Below are 19,255 nucleotides of genomic sequence, written 5' to 3'. Positions count from 1 at the left end.
TGGGTTTTATATTCTCAGTGTATACATATTTAACTTTGGTTGAATCAGAGAGAGGCAGCAATGCAGCGTGTTATTCACATTTCAAACACAGGTCAACCAGTCGCACCATCAGCACCTGTCTGATGTTGACCGCACTAACATAGATCCTATACTCCTCCTGTTCCTCTCCGTGTGTGATGATGTAACACAGGGATTTGTAGTCCAGGTTTCCTGCTGGGTCGAAGGTAGACGTTTGGAACATCTGTTTAACCTGAAAGGTTTGCAGACAAATATCAGTACAGTATCCGGGTTTTCATCTCTTAGATAAAGTTGAAGTCAGAAGTTAAAACTTGTTTTTCAACCACTCCACAAATTTCTTGTTAACAAACTATAGTTTTGGCAAGTCAGTTAGGACATCTACTTTGTGCATGACACAAGTAATTTTCCCAACAATTGTTTACAGACAGATTATTTCACTTATAATTCACTGTCACAATTCCAGTGGGACAGAAGTTTACATACACTGTTGACTGTGCCTTTAAACAGCTTGGACAATTCCAGAAAATTATGTCATGGCTTTAGAAGCTTCTGATCGGCTAATTGACATCATTTGAGTCAATTGGCATTGTACCTGTGGATGTATTTCAAGGCCTACCTTCAAACTCAGTGCCTCTTTGCTTGACATCATGGGAAAATCAAAAGAAATCAGCCAAGACCTCAGAAAACAATTGTAGACCTCCACAAGTCTGGTACATCCTTGGGAGACATTTCCAAACGCCTGAAGGTACTACGTTCATCTGTACAAACAATAGTACACAAGTATAAACACCATGGGACCACGCAGCCATCATACCGCTCAGGAAGGAGACGCATTTTGTCTCCTAGAGATGAACGTACTTTGGTGCGAAAAGTGCAAATCAATCCCAGAACAACAGCAAAGGACCTTGTGAAGATGCTGGAGGAAACAGGTACAAAAGTATCTATATCCACAGTAAAACGAGTCCTATATCGACATAACCTGAAAGGCCGCTTAGCAAGGAAGAAGCCACTGCTCCAAAACCACCATATAAAAGCCAGACTATGGTTTGCAACTGCACATGGGGACGAAGACTGTACTTTGTGGAGAAATGTCCTCTGGTCTGATGAAACAAAAATAGAACTGTTTGGTCATAATGATCATCGATATGTTTGGAGGAAAAATGGGGAGGCTTGCAAGCCCGAAGAACACCATCCCAACCGTGAAGCACAGGGGTGGCAGCATCATATTGTGGGAGTGCTTTGCTGCAGGAGGGACTGGTGCACTTCACAATATAGATGGCATCATGAGGATGGAAAATTATGTGGATATATTGAAGCAACATCTCAAGACATCAGTCAGGAAGTTAAAGCTTGGTCGCAAATGTGTCTTCCAAATGTACAAGGACCCCAAGCATACTTCCAAAGTTGTGAAAAATGGCTTAAGGACAACAAAGTCAAGGTATTGGAGTGGTCATCAAAGCCCTGACCTCATCCTATAGAAAATTTGTGGGCAGAACTGAAACCTGACTCAGTTACACCCGCTCTGTCAGGAGGAATGGGCCAAAATTATCCCAACTTATTGTGGGAAGCTTGTGGAAGGCTACCGAAACGTTTGATGCAAGTTAAACAATTTAAAGGCAATGCTACCAAATACTAATTGAGTGTATGAACTTCCGACCCACAGGGAACATGATGAAATAAATAAAAGCTGAAATAAATCACTCTACTATTATTCTGACATTTCACATTCTTAAAATAAAGTGGTGGTCCTAACTGACCTAAGACAGGTATTTTTTACTAGGATTAAATGTCAGGAATTGTGAAAAACTGAGTTTAAATGTATTTGGCTAAGGTGTATGTAACCTTCCGACTTCAACTGTACTTGAGCTGCTAATGCATCTGATTTTCCAAAAAAGGCAGTCAGTTACTGTTCGGTTGACTGTTAGAATGGTCCAAACATGTGACTTAAGTGACTCTGATCATGGTATGATTGTCGGTGCCAGACGTGCCGGATCCATTATCTCAGAAATGGCTGCCCAAAGGTAACTGTAATTGCTAAAATATACTTAAGTATCAAAAGTAAAATGAAAAGTGTAAATAATTTCAAGTTCCTTATATTAAGCAAAGCAGATAGCACCGTTTTTAAAATTTACGGAAAGCCAAGGGCACACTCCAACACTCAAACATAATTTGCAAATTAAGTATGTGTGTTTAGTGAGTCCGCTAGATCAGAGGCAATAGGGATGACCAGGGATGTTCAGTTGATCAGTGTGTGAATTTGACTATTTTCCTGTCCTGCTAAGCATTCAAAATGTAACAAGTACTTTTGGCTGTCAAAGAAACTGTATTGAGTAAAAAGTAAAATATTTTCTTAAGGAATGTAGTAAAGTAAAAGTAGTCCAAAATATAAATAGTAAAGTACAGATACCCCAAAAAACGACTTAAGTAGTACTTTAAAGTATTTTTACTTAACTACTTTACATTATGTGTACATAACCCTTAGCGTCAGGATCGAACATTCTGAAGGTGTTGAGAATTATGTCGTCTGGATCTGTTCCATGCAGCTTCTCTCCAAACAGGTTGAGGAACATGGTGAAGTTGATGGGACTACTAGCCTCTTTGAGCATGTCTTCTAGCTCATAGTTTTTCACATTCAGCTTACCTGGAGGATAGTTGAGATATCAAGCATCACCACCATTCAAACAACCATTAGCTATTTTACAGTAAGTGAGCATTAGTGAGGTTGGGCACTGATGTTGGGCGATTAGGCCTGGCTTGCAGTCAGCGTACCATTTCATCCCAAAGGTGTTCGATGGGGTTGAGGTCAGGGCTCTGTGCAGTTGAGTCAAGTTCTTCCACACTGATCTCGACAAACCATTTCTGTATGGACCTCACTTTGTGCACTGGGGCATTGTCATGCTCAAACAGGAAAGGGCCTTCCCCAAACTGTTGCCACAAAATTGGAAGCACAGAGTCGTCTAGAATGTAATCGTATGCTGTAGTGTTAAGATTTCCCTTCACTGGAACTAAGGGGCCTAGGCCGAACCATGAAAAACAGCCCAAGACCATTATTCCTCCGCCACCAAACTTTACAGTTAGCACTAACATTGCGGCAGGTAGCTTTCTCCTGGCATCTGCCAAACCCAGATTTGTCTGTCGGACTGCCAGATGATGAAGCCTGATTTATCACTCCAGAGAACGCGTTTCCACTGCTTGAGAGTCCAATGTTGGCAAGCTTTACACTACTCCAGCCGATGCTTGGCATTGCGCATGGTGATCATAGGCTTGTTTGCGGCTGTTCGGCCATGGAAACCCATTTCATGAATCTCCCGATGAACAGTTCTTGTGCTGACATTGCTTCCAGAGGCAGTTTGGAACTTGGTAGTGAGTGTTGCAACTGAGGACAGACGATTTTTCAGCACTCGGTGGTTCCGTTCTGTGAGCTTGTATGGCCTATATAACAGCACTTACAGTTGACCGGGGCAGCTCTAGCAGGGCATTTGACGAAAGTCACTGAGCTCTTCAGTACATGCCATTCTACTGCCAATGTTAGTCTATGGCTGTGTGCTCGATTTTATACATCTGTCAGCAACTGGTGTGGCTGGAACATCCAAACCCACTAATTAGAAGGTGTGTCCGCATACTTTTGGCAATTGAAATAGTATATCATTGAAATACTGACCAAGAGATTTATAGGTATCCTTCAGATCTTCTTTGTCAATGAACCCATCTCTGTCCTGGTCGATAAGTGTGAACACCTAGCCCAGGGAAAGAAAAGGCTTACAGAATTTTTGTCACGTCCTGACCAGTATAGGGGTTATTTGTTATTGTAGTTTGGTCAGGACGTGGCAGTGGGTGTTTGTTTTATGGGGTTCAGGGTGTGTTTTGTGTATGTGTTTAGGTAGAGGGCTATTTGATTTATTAGTCCGGGGTTTGTTAGTCATTGTTCTATGTTAGTATATTTCTATGTTCTATGTTTAGTTTATTGGGGTTGGACCTTCAATTGGAGGCAGCTGGTTATTGTTGCCTCTGATTGAGGGTCCTATAATTAGGAGTTTGTTTTTCATGGGTTTTTGTGGGAGATTGTTCTTGTTTAGCTGTTTGCCTGACAAGACTGTCAAGTTTGTTTGTGTTTTTGTATACGTTATGTGTTTTCCTTCTTCACCAAATAAAAAGAAGATGAGTGTACATTTTTCCGCTGTATCTTGGTCTCTACCATACCACACCTGTGACAATTTTTTATGAAAAGAACAAACACCATATTTTTCCTTACTCACTATGGTTGGGCACATTGTTGTGCTTCCTCATAACATGACTTATGACGAAACCACATGATATGTTATATGCTGCTGGCCTAAAGAGAGGTATTTGTTTAGTTTTGTTAAGTGTTCATTACCATGTATTAATAGGGCACACACGCAAAATAAACTCAGCCTTTCTTCTATGTATGCTTTAAGTTGTAATACAAATGTCATTGTTTTTAATTATGTACAATTGTCTTACTTTTCCACAAACAATTAAAATGTGCAATAACAGAAGCCACTCAAACAACAGTCTTTACACACTCAACATTTTTGTCTCTGCAGAAGTGATGCTGTTACTCTAGTGAATGTGCCAAAGTGATGAGAGGAGACAGCTTAAATACAACATCTGTCTGTAAAACAGAAACCCCAAAACGGGTTCAGGGATGACTGCTGCCGTGTAGCAGGCCCCACAAGGGGAAAAGGCTGCTCTACGCCCTTCATTTTTTATTGTAGTGCTTCATATGGGGTGTGAAATGATCATTTAAAACGAATTATCCAATGGTACTGTACATTTTGTACGAGTCAATGAGCAGGACCTACATTGAGAACATTCGCTATATCATATTAATAGAATGAAGACTGAATGAATGTATGATTGCTTTGTACAACTCAGAAGATGAGATATTTGAGATGGCACGTACAGTATCATCCGTATGGGAACATAGTGGGTAAATACTACCTTCATGAAAAAAACGCAGCAACAGCACAATGTGTCCACCTTGTGGTGCTATAACTATCTGGGAATAGGCTGCTACTGCACAGCAGGCAAACTGTCAGGAGGCCGACAGTCACTACATTCTGTGACTGCTGCGGATCCTTTTGCCTACTGCTATTTGAGATGATCTAGTTATCAACATACCATTATCATGAGTAATGGGACAAATGACAGGTAATGTGCTTTGACACTTTTGATCAACCTCTTGGATAGTTATTGGCAAGGCTTCCGTTATCAAGGAACCACCTACATCTGGAATTGTGCCTTCCCTGGATGCATTACTTTTACCCCTGTATAGGATTACCTATTTCCACTGCATATTGCCTGGCATTGCAGCACTGATGTCCATAGACGAACTATTCCTGAGTTCACATTTTAGTAGAGGGCTCATTGTGCACTGAGTAGGCCTCGATAGAGAGTGGGCTGAAAGTGAGAACGAGCACACATAGGTAGACCTGGGCAGACTCACATTGCCTGTGCCTCCGGGGGAATAGTGAGGCCTGCACGCCAATAAACACAAACAAACTCTCTGACCGCAGTTCTAGACTTGCCCACAGTCTCATTAGCCGGCGCCGTCTGCCGTTTACCAACAGTTCAGAGAAGAGGTCACTAAAATGTGCTGATGCAGGTAAAACGATGTATATTTTAGTTAGAAATCCCAAAAATGTCCATGATGCAAATATATGCAAGTGCTATATTTGTATATGCAAATTTCATGGGATGTGCCTTGAAATATTCTTCAGTTGTTTACATTTTTGTTAACAGGACAACTCTCTTGGGTAAGGTACATTATATCTTCAAATGATGTTCTAAAGCACTGTCATATTTTAATGACAGTATATTAAGAACTTGTTGCATTAGGTTATGCGCACATCAAACGGATTGCACCTTAATTAATAGCCCAGTAGCCAATCTCCAGTTTGAGCTGCATGCCATAATGAAACTGCACTGGTAGAGTGCGCTCGCACATACATGATTAGGTGGGCGTGGCACTATTAGGTTCAGGTTCCATTTCACCCATTCAAACCTCTAGCCTGCGCAGTATCTCTTGCCGGTGTAGTTCATTCACCCGTACGCGATCACGCATGAAGGAACCACATTACTCACCACACGTGAGTCGGGAAGCAGGGTATCCTACTAAACCGAGGATATAGTGAACTTTTTGACCGGATTTTATAGAAGAAACGAAATCTACGTTTACCCATTTATCCACCCGGAAAAGTATATTCGTTGCTGACGGACATGGCAAAGGCATACAAACTGTATGTCGGAATAGCCACAGGTAAGAGGCACCGTTCTGTGCACCAGTTGAATAACTCTTCAACCTCACACTAACTTTATTTACTCATTGTAACTGAATATAATTGCCTATAATCTGGTTAATAACTGACTTAGTACTGTTTTACAACATCAATCTCAAGATTGTATTTCCTTTATTTATCTTTCAGTTATTATTACAATTTTATTTCTTATATTACTTCACTAGTTTTCGTTTATTCAAACTATAACTTTGGTAAATATAATGTAGTCCCGTGTAGCTCAGTTGACAGAGCATAGCTTTTGCAACGCCAGGGTTATAGGTGGCATTCCCACGGGGGACTAGTATAAAGAAAATATGAAAATGTATGCACTCACTACAGTAAGTCGCTCTGCTAGCGTCTGCTAAATGACTAAAATATAATCTTATGTGTCTGTCTATACAGTGATTGACAGCAGCAATTAGCATGCTGGTGTGACAGATGATCAACAAATGATCCACCCCTCCATAGCCCTCTATTAGCAAATATAGTTCCCCAATGCACATGCCAACAATATCCAAACCAATAACATAGACTATCAATAACCACATCTGTTTGCTTCATAGATACAGTAGCTTTATTCCATTACCCACATTTGTATCATGGCTGGATTTTGTGAAACACTAACAGTGTTGTTGGATTGAATGTAAGACTATCTTTAGTAAAGTTATCACAGTGTTGGGATTCCCAGAAACCCAAGCTGGGGGTATTACTGTCAAATTACTGTCAAACATTAAGTTCCACAATCTTTGCTCTGTCCTTAACTTTCAGATTCAAAAACAATTTAATTGTATGGATTTGACTTGGTGTTTGGGCATTGTGCGACCAGCTCTGTTTGTTTTCTGGTTGTAGCTTTGGCCCTATGCAAATGCTCTCTGGCTGAATGGAATGCAACTGAGGAGACGGCCAGCAAGACTGTGTCCCGCCATCACCAAGGCAACACAAACAACTTCACAGGTATATTGTTTCCCCCCCAGAGAAACATAAACTTATGGAGGGATAATCATGCCATAATAGTTTGTTTGAAGAAGGCGTACATAAAAGTGTTTCTTACCATCTGACATGCACATGTGTTAACGTATTTGAATTACTCAGGTTTAGAAGCAACCTGTTGGATTAGAAAATGAATGCGTTTGTGATTACATACACGGTAAGTTTGTAAAGAGACTAAGTGCCCTTGAAAAACATTGTTATACTAAGTATTCCTGCTCTGTCATTAAATTGAAGGACATACTCCAGGAGTGCGTCATTCAAACAGTTGGAATATCAAATGCTTCTCCACCCAGCCCTTTAGTATCAGGAGGAGGTGTCATGTACCAGCCCCAACAGAGACCATAGTGCAAATTAAAGCCTTCTTGCCACCAGTGACCATGCAGTCATTACCTTTCCTGTGAGAGGTATTGTGAAATGTAGCACCAGCTTTGTATGTGCACTGGGTTCGGTTCCTCACTGCTAATTAGATGTGCACTCAATAGACGGCAGGCTGACATCAGGTCGGCCTTCCCTGTAGCTCAGTTGGTAGAGCATGGTGTTTGCAACGCATGGTGTTTGCAACGCCAGGGTTGTGGGTTCGATTCCCACGGGGGGCCAGTACGGGGGAAAAAAAAAAAAAAAAAAATGTATGAAATGAAATGTAAGTCGCTCTGGATAAGAGCGTCTGCTAAATGACTAAAATGTAAAATGTAAATGTAAATCAGGTGTCAATTGAAGCAGCCTCAGTTAGGGCCTCCTGTCACGTTCATCGTAGTAAGTGGACCAAGGCGCAGCGGTTTGAGTGCTCATCTTAACCTTATTTGTGAACACTAAATAAACAAAACAAGAAACGAACTAAGTCTTGCAGGCTAAATACAGCAGTGCAAAGAACAACCTCCCACAATACCCATAACAAACATACTCCTAAATATAGGACCTTCAATCAGAGGCAACGATAACCAGCTGCCTCCAGTTGAAGGCTCCAATCACCTAAACCTAGATCTAAACACCCTAGAATAGACATAGAAATATACAAACATAGAACAATGACCAAAAACCCCGGAATACATAAATCAAACGCCCCTCTACATAAACACACACTCAAAACCATATAAAACAAATACTCCCTGCCACGTCCTGACCAAACTATAATAACAAATAACCCTTTTACTGGTCAGGGCGTGACACCTCCACTATTCAGGATTTGTCAATTGCTGTTTGATGATAATCCTCACAACTAAGAGGTCTAATCAACTACTGATCGTACTATTGTATTTACCCACATGGAGTGACGCAGTGAAGTTTATTTTATTAGGGGGAGGTGGGGGTACTTCCTGATTACCTCTCTGCAATGTACTATTCTTCTTATGTTCAGTTTACATTTGTTAAATGTTTTGTATTTAACCTTTATTTAACTAGGCAAGTCAGTCAAGAAAAAAATATTGTTTACAATGACAGTCTACCCCGGCCAAACCCTAACCCGGACGACACTGGGCCAATTGTGCGCCGCCCTATGGGACTCCCAATCACAGCCGGTTGTGATACAGCCTGGAATCGAACCAGGGTCTGTAGTGAAACCTCTAGCACTGAGATACAATGCCTTAGACCGCTGCGCCACTCGGGAAATCAGTTGATCAAACAACAGCAGCATTTCCCAGCTACTTACTTATTCCTGGGAAAGATGGCGTGATGACTGGCTGCAAATACAGCTACTCAGTTAAATACCTAGATCAATTTACACCTGCTGTTCCTTTGTAACCAGATCCCCACTTATTCAATATTTAGGTCATTTTAAAGGCATGCTCTCATGTTTCACACTACAATTAGGGCTTTCTCCCTCTCTGTGATGTTAACTAAGCCTCATTATTCTTTTACCCAACCAATGACTCACTGGAAGGGAATAGAGGAGAATAAAATAGTGAAAGAAGGCTTCCATTCTCTTTACTACAGTGGTCAGAATGTTCTGTGTGTGTATTTCTACACAACTATCAAATTAGGCTGAGGAGGATATCAGTTGCTTTTTACTTTGACAGAATTTCATTAGTTATAAATCTGTAATTGACACATTATTATCCTCAATTACACCAGTCTTGCCCCAGTGGTCAGTTCAGTTTCTAGTCCTTCCTCAGATCATGATGCCAGAAGCCTATTTATATGACAGGTCATACTGGCCCCCCTGAGTCAGGTTACTAAGGGAAGACAGGAGCCTCATGACAAGTTTGAAAGGGGGCTCTCACTTCAAACGTATATCTTATTCTACATCACCTTCTCAATGCAATCTTTTTGTAAGAAGGATATTATATATCAAAATAGTTACTTTATAATCCCCCTTTCCCCTGTATTTGTCTCTTTGCGCTTGCCATAGACTCAATAGAAACTGCAACTCAAGCCAAATGGAGCGGCCATTTCACCAAATGTCCAAAGGAGTTCAGGAATTACTGTATCCATGGGTCGTGCCGCTTTGTGAAGGAACATGACACTCCTTCATGCAGGTAAATCAACTCACCCGACCCTTACTGTGGGCCCCAATCATTTATCTGTACATGTCCAAGGCAGACGGTCTCAAGCCAAGAACATGCTGCGTACTCAACATTCACTGCAGTGAAAACATGTTTCATTTGTATATATTTTGATAACTGTAGCAGAATTATTGCCCATTATTATTACAAGTATGAAGTTCATGTTCATGATAACGATGTTTTGTTTTTACTTTCATGTCTGACAAGTAACACTGAAATCCCTCGTTGACCCTACTGAATGTACTGACCTTGTTTACTGTGACCCTGCACAGAACACATGCACTTAAACTAAAACAACAAGGCAGATATATGACTGGTTTCATATGGTCTGACTGCATTTCGTCAAGCATCTCAGAATCACAGTCAGCGAGACCAGTTCATTTGGGACAGCTAGAATAGCTGATCTGACAGACCAGCATCTGCTTGTTTTCTCATAGCCCAGGTGCTTCAAGTTATTTCTTTGTTTTTCTTTCGGGCGACAAGAAATAGGAACAATAAACAAACTTGTTGAGCACATTTTAATCACAGCAGGGGAATTGTGTGTTTGCTCTGTCTCAGATGTGAAAAAGGGTACATTGGGTCCAGGTGTGAGTATGTTGATTTGGCCTGGCGTATAGGAGACCAGAGGCAGATCATCATAGCCTGTGTGATAGCAGCGTTGGTCTTCCTCATACTGCTCATCATATTCATCTGCATCTGTGCACAGTGAGTAAAACACACATTCTTTAAGTAGCAAACAGCCAGATTTACTTTATGTTACAACCTTCCTGTCCGTGGGAGTATGTGTGCGTGCGTGAGAGAGCGGGAAAGGTGGACATACACCTTCATCACCTCACAGCCTGTCATACTAGCCCTGGGATGGGACGTAAGGAATCTCTGTGTATCCCATGAATGGCCAAGTTTTAATGAAACGCTTGTGGCCATGTTACCTTTGGTTTTCATCAAGCTGTATGTATCTGCCCTGCTCTCCCCTCTCATTTTTACCCAAAAGAGAGACAGAGTGCCACGTGTTGTATCAGTTTAACAAAAGAGTCTTGTGTGCTAAAAAAAAATACCTTACATAACTAAACTCTGTGATACTGCGAGAATGTTTTGGTGAATAGCTCATGTCAGACAAGACTGATGAAACCATTCTCAAAGAACATAACTAGTAAATGATGTCATCACAAATTGGAATGGGTTACTTTCTAATATTCCTTTTTCTGTCTCAGTCGACATAAACTTTGCAGGCGGAAGAGGAGAAGGAAAGAGGAGACGAGGAATGGAACAGAGAAGCTCAATATGATCATGATGAACACAAATGGAACACATGGAGCTTCATCAGATTCAGTAGAAACCTCAGACATCAATGCAATATGATGCGGTATGTACTGCATGTCTTGAGTGTCCAAGACACCTTGGACGTTTCTTCTCACCTTTGATGCCCCTTTATTATCCTTAGTTTGTTCTCTTGTTGTGCCAAGACACACAGCGTCTCCGGCTGTTCTGATTCCAGTGGTATTGTAAAAGACAATTCAAAAACTGACTAGACCCCTCTTGTTGCTGTTGGAAGGTGATATTCCCCAGTTGGATCAAGCCAAGCATCACATTCTAATTCAGCTCACATCTGAAGGGAGGCCCTGAATGGGAATAAAGCCTGGTGCTTGGCACTGTCTAAGCCCATCCTTGAACACATTGATACATATTACACAGACAGAGAGAGAGAGAGCGTTAGACAGAGAGGGAGAGCATTACACAATGTTTCCACACCCTATATAGCCCATTTTCTGTGTGGGCCAGGCCGGTTGCAGGGTGACTTAGTATCTGAATTTGGCTGTAACAGTCAGATCAAAGCAGACGTGCAGCTGGTTCCTCACTATGCCTGCCTGGCTGCCTGCCCCTACAAAAGGTAATATGAACACACATGGACCTAACAAGCCTCGGGCATAATGATGGATGTGGAGCTGTTAAAGTGGTGTTCAGAGGCTGGGTCTGACAAGGAATCTGGGGTCATTTTAAACATGCTATCCATCTCTCTTTTAACTGCTTATTCAGTGCTTATACAAACGCTGCTCTGTAATTGTGTGGCAAAAACAAATTTCACTTCTATAGTAACAACTGTCGCTTTTATCTTCCAGCGACGACGGGGTCTATAAATGGTAATCTCCTGCCGGACGGGATGATGGCCTTGGTTATGAGTGAATGTTGGAAAGAGAGGGTGCTTTAACGTCACTGAGGAGATATACAAGCCTGTACTCTCCAGCTGCTTTTCACTGCCGACCATAGTCTACAATATGGACAGTATGGACTCTGTTCTGTGCAGAAATATAGTACAATACAAGAGAGACTGTTATGGTCACCATGAATCCACAGAGATGGATCAACTAAACCAGTATCTCCCTGTGCGTTCTGTAAATGTGATAATGTGATGAAGTTGCCCTTATAGACTCATTTATGCAAACAAAATGTGCATGGTCATCAAATCACAATAAGTTAGAGTTAAACCTTTTTTTAGTTTATGTATCATGGACACTGAGCTCTGAAGGAGTAGGCCTTTTTATGGACTGTAACCACCTCTTATTTGGGCATAGATTTAATGATTAACATGTATTCAAGCTGAAAGCCCAGGTATGCTTACTCGCAGATGTGGCGTGTTATAATGATGACTCATGCCATGTATGTGGGACAGATTATACTATGTCTAATGTAGGTAAATTATCAATATAATAAATAGGTGGGTGCTTACATTTGCTCTATTTTACACATGTATAGTGTGTATTATACACATGTGTATTGGACTTTTATTTTGCATATCCCACTCCAACTGAGAGTGGGGTCACAGCCAGGGATCCACCATTATTGACAGAAACCCTGGAGCAATTAGGGTTAAGTGCCTTGCTCAAGAGCATATCTGCAGATTTTTCACCTAGTTGGCTCGGGGATTTGAACCAGTGGCCTTTTGGTTACTGGCCTAACGCTCTTAACTGCTAGGCTACCTGCCGACCCTGATGTCACCTTATGTAACACACTGTACATTGTGGTCCATTTGACATTCCTTCAACACATGCTATTATAATGATGTTAATATTGTTATTAAGCTCTAATAGTTTCCAGCAACTGTTTGATGTATATACATACTGTATATTGTTACATGTAATCAATGTAAAGAGACTCCTTCTATGGGCCAGGGTTGATGTTACTGACTTAAGTTGGAGGGTGCCCAAATTTGGGTGAGAAGGCTACAACGATAACTTGTAGTGAGCCCATTTGATCTTTATATTTCGAGACATGTAGTCTCCTTGCTACCAGAACAACCCTGCCTGTGTGTTAATTTGTGCAGCTGTAAAGTAGTCCACTGTTGAAGAAGATTTTGGGGTTTCTCAGCATCCCAGAGTTTCACATCGTGTATGCAGCCCTTCGCTTCTTCAGCTATGCAAAAGTTTAACATTTTCATTAAAACATTTATTTGTGCAGATATGTTATTTTATCATGTTATTTTGGGAGACTTTGACTAATATCGTTCTAAGTCAATGTGTGTGAGTTAATGATGATGATTTTTTTAATAGTCAAAGGAGCTTTGAACAACAAGCCTGTGACCTAAAGTTCTGTATATCCCATTATGTGCCTCAGTAGAGTTTCTTCCTCCTTAACCCTGGTCCCGACACCCTAGTGTAATACGGTACCATCCCTCCGACTTGATTGCACCTTCCTTTGTGTAGGTGCTGTTGTGCTGCTACTATGTCTTTTCTCTGCCTGACTGGCCCAGTTCTCACCACTTTTCTACTGTCACTCAGCTGATAAAGATATCAGATAAGAACCCTGCTGTGTCTGGAAGGGTTTCTAAGTCCTCTGAAGTTTCGGCCGGCCCAGTTGGCAAGTTCCCTCCCATGCCAACTAAAACTAGGCAGAGCAGAACAAAGTATGCTGTTGGATAGACCTCTGGTTTCACCCTGTCTATAAATAGTTTCCCCTGGCCTAGTGTAAGTATGTGATCACAGAACGATAGGAATCCAGCAGCCACATGGGAAGGGTCATGTGACTGAGGACTGCTCCATGTCTGGGCTCTCAGGATTACAGCAGAGCCACGTTGTAATACTGTTCAATCCCAACAAGTCAATAGAATGTTTTAAGACTTACTGTAGTACAGTACCTGAACTGTACAGGATTTGTTTCACTTGTTTGGACATGGAACTCCCATTTATTCATTTTGTTATCACAGATTACATTTGTTATTTGTAAACACAACAAAGTTTCAAACAATACAGACCATACACCTGACAGAATAATAGAAACGTAGAAGCCTTAAGTAGCCTGCAGTACTCTTCTTTAATGGATTAACAACCTCTCTCCTGGTTTGGATGTTTACGAGCACATGGTGAACTTTATCGCCTGACAATGCGGCATTGTTCAAAGGGTTCTGGGAAATGGCAGCTGTGAAATGTGGGACGCTTTCTATACAATAATGGGTGTGTCTCTGGAAGAAGCAGATAAGAAACTTGACTAATAAATTATATCACATCATCCACCATTTACTGATCTTAGTCAGTGGCCAGGTAAGTAAACGTCAAAACTAAATATCTCCATTTACCCTGTATGGCCACTGTGACCACTGACCAGTGTTAGAATTTTTTTGGGTTTATGGTATTCACATTTCTATTAAGTGGTCTTAGTATGATAGTCCAGAGGTGTAATTGTCTCTTCCTCTGCCTGTCTGTTACACCACTAACTCATTGGGAAGTGGTTACATACAGTATATGCCATAAGATACCATCTTTCATCTTACACTACTCCATCTACATTTGAAGTCGGAAGTTTACATACACTTAGGTTGGAATCATTAAAACTTGTTTTTCAACCACTCCATAAATGTCTTGTTAACAAACTATAGTTTTGGCAAGTCGGTTAGGACATCTACTTTGTGCATGACTCAAGTAATTTTTCCAACAATTGTTTACAGACAGATTATTTCACTTATAATTTACTATATCACAATTCCAGTGGGTCAGAATTTTCCTTTCACTAAGTTGAATGTGCCTTTAAACAGCTTGGACAATTCCAGAAAACGATGTCATGGCTTTAGAAGCTTCTGATAGGCTAATTGACATCATTTGAGCAAATTGGAGGTGTACCTGTGGATGTATTTCAAGGCCTACCTTCAAACTCAGTGCCTCTTTGCTTGACATTATGGGAAAATCAAAAGAAATCAGCCAAGACCTCATAAAATAAATGTAAGACCTCCACAAGTCTGGTTCATCCTTAGGAGCAATTTCCAAACGCCTGAAGGTACCACGTTCATCTGTACAAACAATAGTACGCAAGTATAAATACCATGGGACCACGCAGCCGTCATACCGCTCAGGAAGGAGACGCGTTTTGTCTCCTAGAGATGAACGTACTTTGGTGCGAAAAGTGCAAATCAATCCCAGAACAACAGCAAAGGACCTTGTGAAGATGCTGGAGGAAACAGGTACAAAGGTATCTATATCTCCTGTAAAACGAGTCCTATATCGACATAACCTGAAAGGCCGCTCAGCAAGGAAGAAGCCACTGCTCCAAAACCGGCATAAAAAAGCTAGACTACGGTTTGCAACTGCACATGGTGACAAAGATTGTACTTTTTGGAGAAATGTCCTCTGGTCTGATGAAACAGAAATAGAACTGTTTGGCCATAATGACCATCGTTATATTTGGAGGAAAAAGGGTGAGGCCTGCAAGCCGAAGAACACCATCCCAACCGTGAAGCACGGGGGTGGAAGCATCATGTTGTGGGGGTGCTTTGCTGCAGGAGGGACTGATGCACTTCACAAAATAGATCAGCATCATGAGGGAGGAAAATTATGTGGATATATTGAAGCAACATCTCAAGACATCAGTCAGGAAGTTAAAGCTTGGTCGCAAATGGGTCTTCCAAATGGACAATGACCCCAAGCATACTTCCAAAGTTGTGGCAAAATAGTTAAGGACAACAAAGTCAAGGTATTAGAGTGGCCATCCCAAAGTCCTGACCTCAAACGTATAGAAAATGTATGGGAAGAACTGAAAAAGCGTGTGCGAGCAAGGAGGCGTACAAACCTGACTTAATTACACCAGCTTTGTCAGGAGGAATGGGCCAAAATTCACCCAACTTATTGTGGGAAGCTTGTGGAAGGCTACCTCAAACGTTTGACCCAAGTTAAACAATTTAAAGGCAATGCTACCAAATACTAATTGAGTGTATGTAAACTTCTGACCCACTGTGAACGTGATGAAAGAAATAAAAGCTGAAATAAATAACTCTCTACTATTATTCCGACATTTCACATTCTTAAAATAAAGTGGTAATCCTAATTGACCTAAAACAAGGAATTTCTACTAGGATTAAATGTCAGGAATTGTGAAAAACTGATTTTAAATGTATTTGGCTAAGGTGTATGTAAACCTAAGACTTCAACTGTATATTCACAATTTTGTAACTCTTTTACATTTCCAATACTACATATTGCCATCTAGTGTACTAACATGTCACTGCATTACAAGGTTTTGAAGACATCTGCAGAGAAACGGATATCAGTGTTCTCGGTGCGCCTTATCTTCATTCATGTAATTAATGTGCATGCAGTATTGTTTAATGACTGTATACTGAAAGGAGGTCGTACCTTTTTTAAAAAGAATTGTTGCTTAAAATGACATACCCAAATCTAACTGCCTGTAGCTCAGGACCTGAAGCAAGGATATGTATATTTTTGATACCATTTGAAAGGCAACACTTTGAAATTTGTGGAAATGTGAAATGAATGTAGTAGAATATAACACATTAGATCTGGTCAAAGATAATGCAAACAAAACAAATTCACATTGTTTTTTGTTCCTTCATCTTTGAAATGCAAGAGAAAGGCCATACTTTCAGATAGGAGTCTAGATGTAATTTAGATGTTGGCCACCAGATTGCGGCAGTGTGTGTGCAACGTTTCAGACTGATCCAGTGAAGAATTACATTACTGCACAATATTTTGTATCAAGTCTGCCAGGAGTTTGCCCAAATGTGCTGAATTGGTCAACTGGTACATTTTCAAGTCTATAACTATAGAGAACATTAAAAAATGCTATGATAATAAAACATTTAAGTTTACACACTCCCAGGAATGTCATACATGATGGATCATTAGCTTATACACTAACTTTCACACATCTAGATGGTCAGGCGGGGCGGGTGTGGAGACAGCAGTGGGGTCAAACTGTAGACCCCAGTTCCTACATTTGAACATAAAAAATGATTTTATCAAACAAAACTATGCTACATTTTATCTCTGGGACCCTCAGGATGACAAATCAGAGCAAGATTACTGAATGCATGTACATTATTTACCTTCAGAGGTGAATGTATCAAACCATTAGCTGTGATCAAAGTTTTTTGTTCTTGTGCACTCTCCACAAACAATAGTATTTTTTCACTGTAATAGCTACTGTTAATTGGACACTGTAATTAGATTGACAAGAATATTTAAGCTTTCTGCCCATATAATACATGTCTATGTCCCGGAAAGTTGGCTGTTGTATGCAACGTCATTCTAGTCACAATAGCGCATGTTAGCAACTACTGTTCCGGTTTAGGGACACCAATCCCGTAGAGGTTAATCTGGGAGGATGGGCTCATAGAAATGGCTGGAACGGAATTAATGGAATGGTATCAAACTCATGGAAACCATGTGTTTTATACCATTCCATTCATGACTTTAAGCTTTCCCCCCCTCAGAAGCCAACTGTGCTATACACACTATACTCCTTAAACTCAACTCTGGACCTCAAAGCCAGTTACATTGCGTTTTTCATTGTTCCCCTCTAATCAGGGACTGATATAGATCTGGAACACCAGGTGGGTGCAATTAATGATTTAACATTTACATTTTAGTCATTAAGCAGATGTTCTTATCCAGAGTGACTTACAGTAGTGAGTGCATACATTTTAATACTTATATTGTACTGGTACCCCATGGGAATTGAAACCACAAGCCTGGCTATGCTCTACCAGCTGAGCTACACGGGCCAATCAGGTAGAACAGAAAACCAGCAGGCTTCAGACCTCGTAGGGTAGGAGCTGAATACCCCATGCTCTATACCATTATATAGACTAGAGATGTATTATTTATGAGTCTTGTTAGTCAGTAGCAGCAAATAGTAAGCAGACCCATGGACTGCGGTTGAAAATTAGCCGGCTGGCTAAAACCGGCACTTTTACTGAAACGTTGATTAATGTGCACAGTACCTGTAAAAATAAAATAAACTCAAACATTTCTTCTCATTGCATGACTGTGTCATGTAATGCCTGGATGTGCGTAATTCCTCTCCATTTATAAGTCTCCAGTCCAGTGCACCTTCCATCTGTATACAGCAACTTCAACGGGCTGCATCTGTCACAGAAGATGTGGTACTCCATGTCTGGCAGATGGAGCTCAGGATGTCCCTTTCCTGTGATCACCTGGCACCGTCTCTTAGATGGAACGGCATAATTTGCTACTGCTGCCTTATCATCCAGTGGTTTTACGTCCAGCTGGCTGGGGATTAAACCTGAGGCTGGCGGAACTCCACTCGATTACATACAAAATGATGAGCAATCCCCATCAAACAATGTGGTTACAAATGTAGCTAATATGTATAATAATTTCCTCTGTTGTTTTCAATGACTGTTGTGACGGTGTAATGGTGAGTTAAATAACTGGCATATGGTTGGTGGTGTTTACCTGTTCCAAGACTCATGTCATTACCAGTTCTCCCTGCTCCTCCGTCCTTGTCTCAGCTTTGGATTAATGAATGCACTTTGTGCACGCAAATGCATGTCCCAGGAGTGCCACATTGCTTTGAAATGGGATTGTGTTGTCTTTACTGTGTTTTATGTCCTTTTAAAGATGCATCCCGGGAGAGGCCTGTTCCATTTTAATGACTTGCACTACACTACCTTGTGACACTCCATTTGCACAACCTTGTGAGACTATTACACACACTCCATTAGGACACTCTTTTAATCAGGACTCATGAGCAATGACTGTACATGAGTGCCCTCTGATGGCCAGATGTCTCAAATGTAACTTTAAGAAAACAGTTTTGTGAACAATGAGCAAACTGTATCGGTGTCGTGTAGTCCTCTTATTTTCCACAGGGGCGCAGCATATCATTGCCTCCTGTGCGAGATCCTCAGTGTAGCTAAACATTGTCCAATTATAGCAATGTCACAGAAAACAAGCACAATCAATGAAACCACTAGCCAGGATAAAATCAATAGTCTGAGTACATTATGTATTGAACCATGATGCCAGTGGATAAGCCATACTTAAATAGTATACTGAACAAAAATAGAAACACAATGTGTAAAGTGTTGGTCCCATGTTTCATGAGCTGATATGAAAGATCCCAGAGATTTTCCAGATGCAACAAAAAGCTTATTTCTCTCAAATGTGGTGAACAAACGTATTTACATCCCTGTTAGTGAGCATTTCT

At 40.9% G+C, this 19,255-nt stretch overlaps 2 protein-coding genes across 2 annotated transcripts; one reads left to right on the top strand and one right to left on the bottom strand.

The window, feature by feature from the left end:
• Nucleotides 1-70: 70 nt before the first annotated feature.
• Nucleotides 71-4,216, bottom strand: LOC106563297 (myosin light chain 5). Its single transcript, XM_045700327.1, has 4 exons — nucleotides 4,187-4,216; nucleotides 3,680-3,755; nucleotides 2,490-2,659; nucleotides 71-250 (listed from the first exon to the last, which is right to left on the bottom strand). Exons 1-4 carry the CDS (start codon nucleotides 4,214-4,216, stop codon nucleotides 71-73), a joined length of 456 nt encoding a protein of 151 aa, XP_045556283.1.
• Nucleotides 4,217-5,996: 1,780 nt separating this feature from the next.
• btc (betacellulin, epidermal growth factor family member) lies at nucleotides 5,997-13,257 on the top strand. Its single transcript, XM_014129342.2, has 6 exons — nucleotides 5,997-6,298; nucleotides 7,167-7,271; nucleotides 9,652-9,778; nucleotides 10,364-10,510; nucleotides 11,017-11,168; nucleotides 11,923-13,257. The coding sequence occupies exons 1-5, from the start codon at nucleotides 6,259-6,261 to the stop codon at nucleotides 11,162-11,164; spliced, it is 567 nt and encodes a 188-aa protein (XP_013984817.1). The 5' UTR covers nucleotides 5,997-6,258; the 3' UTR covers nucleotides 11,165-11,168; nucleotides 11,923-13,257.
• Nucleotides 13,258-19,255: the final 5,998 nt, after the last annotated feature.

This window comes from Salmo salar, chromosome ssa01, assembly GCF_905237065.1.
Source record: "Salmo salar chromosome ssa01, Ssal_v3.1, whole genome shotgun sequence".
Classification (NCBI taxonomy): Eukaryota; Metazoa; Chordata; class Actinopteri; order Salmoniformes; family Salmonidae; genus Salmo; species Salmo salar.
The sequence above is the reverse complement of the archived record's forward strand: the minus strand, read 5'-3'. Positions and strand labels throughout refer to the sequence as shown.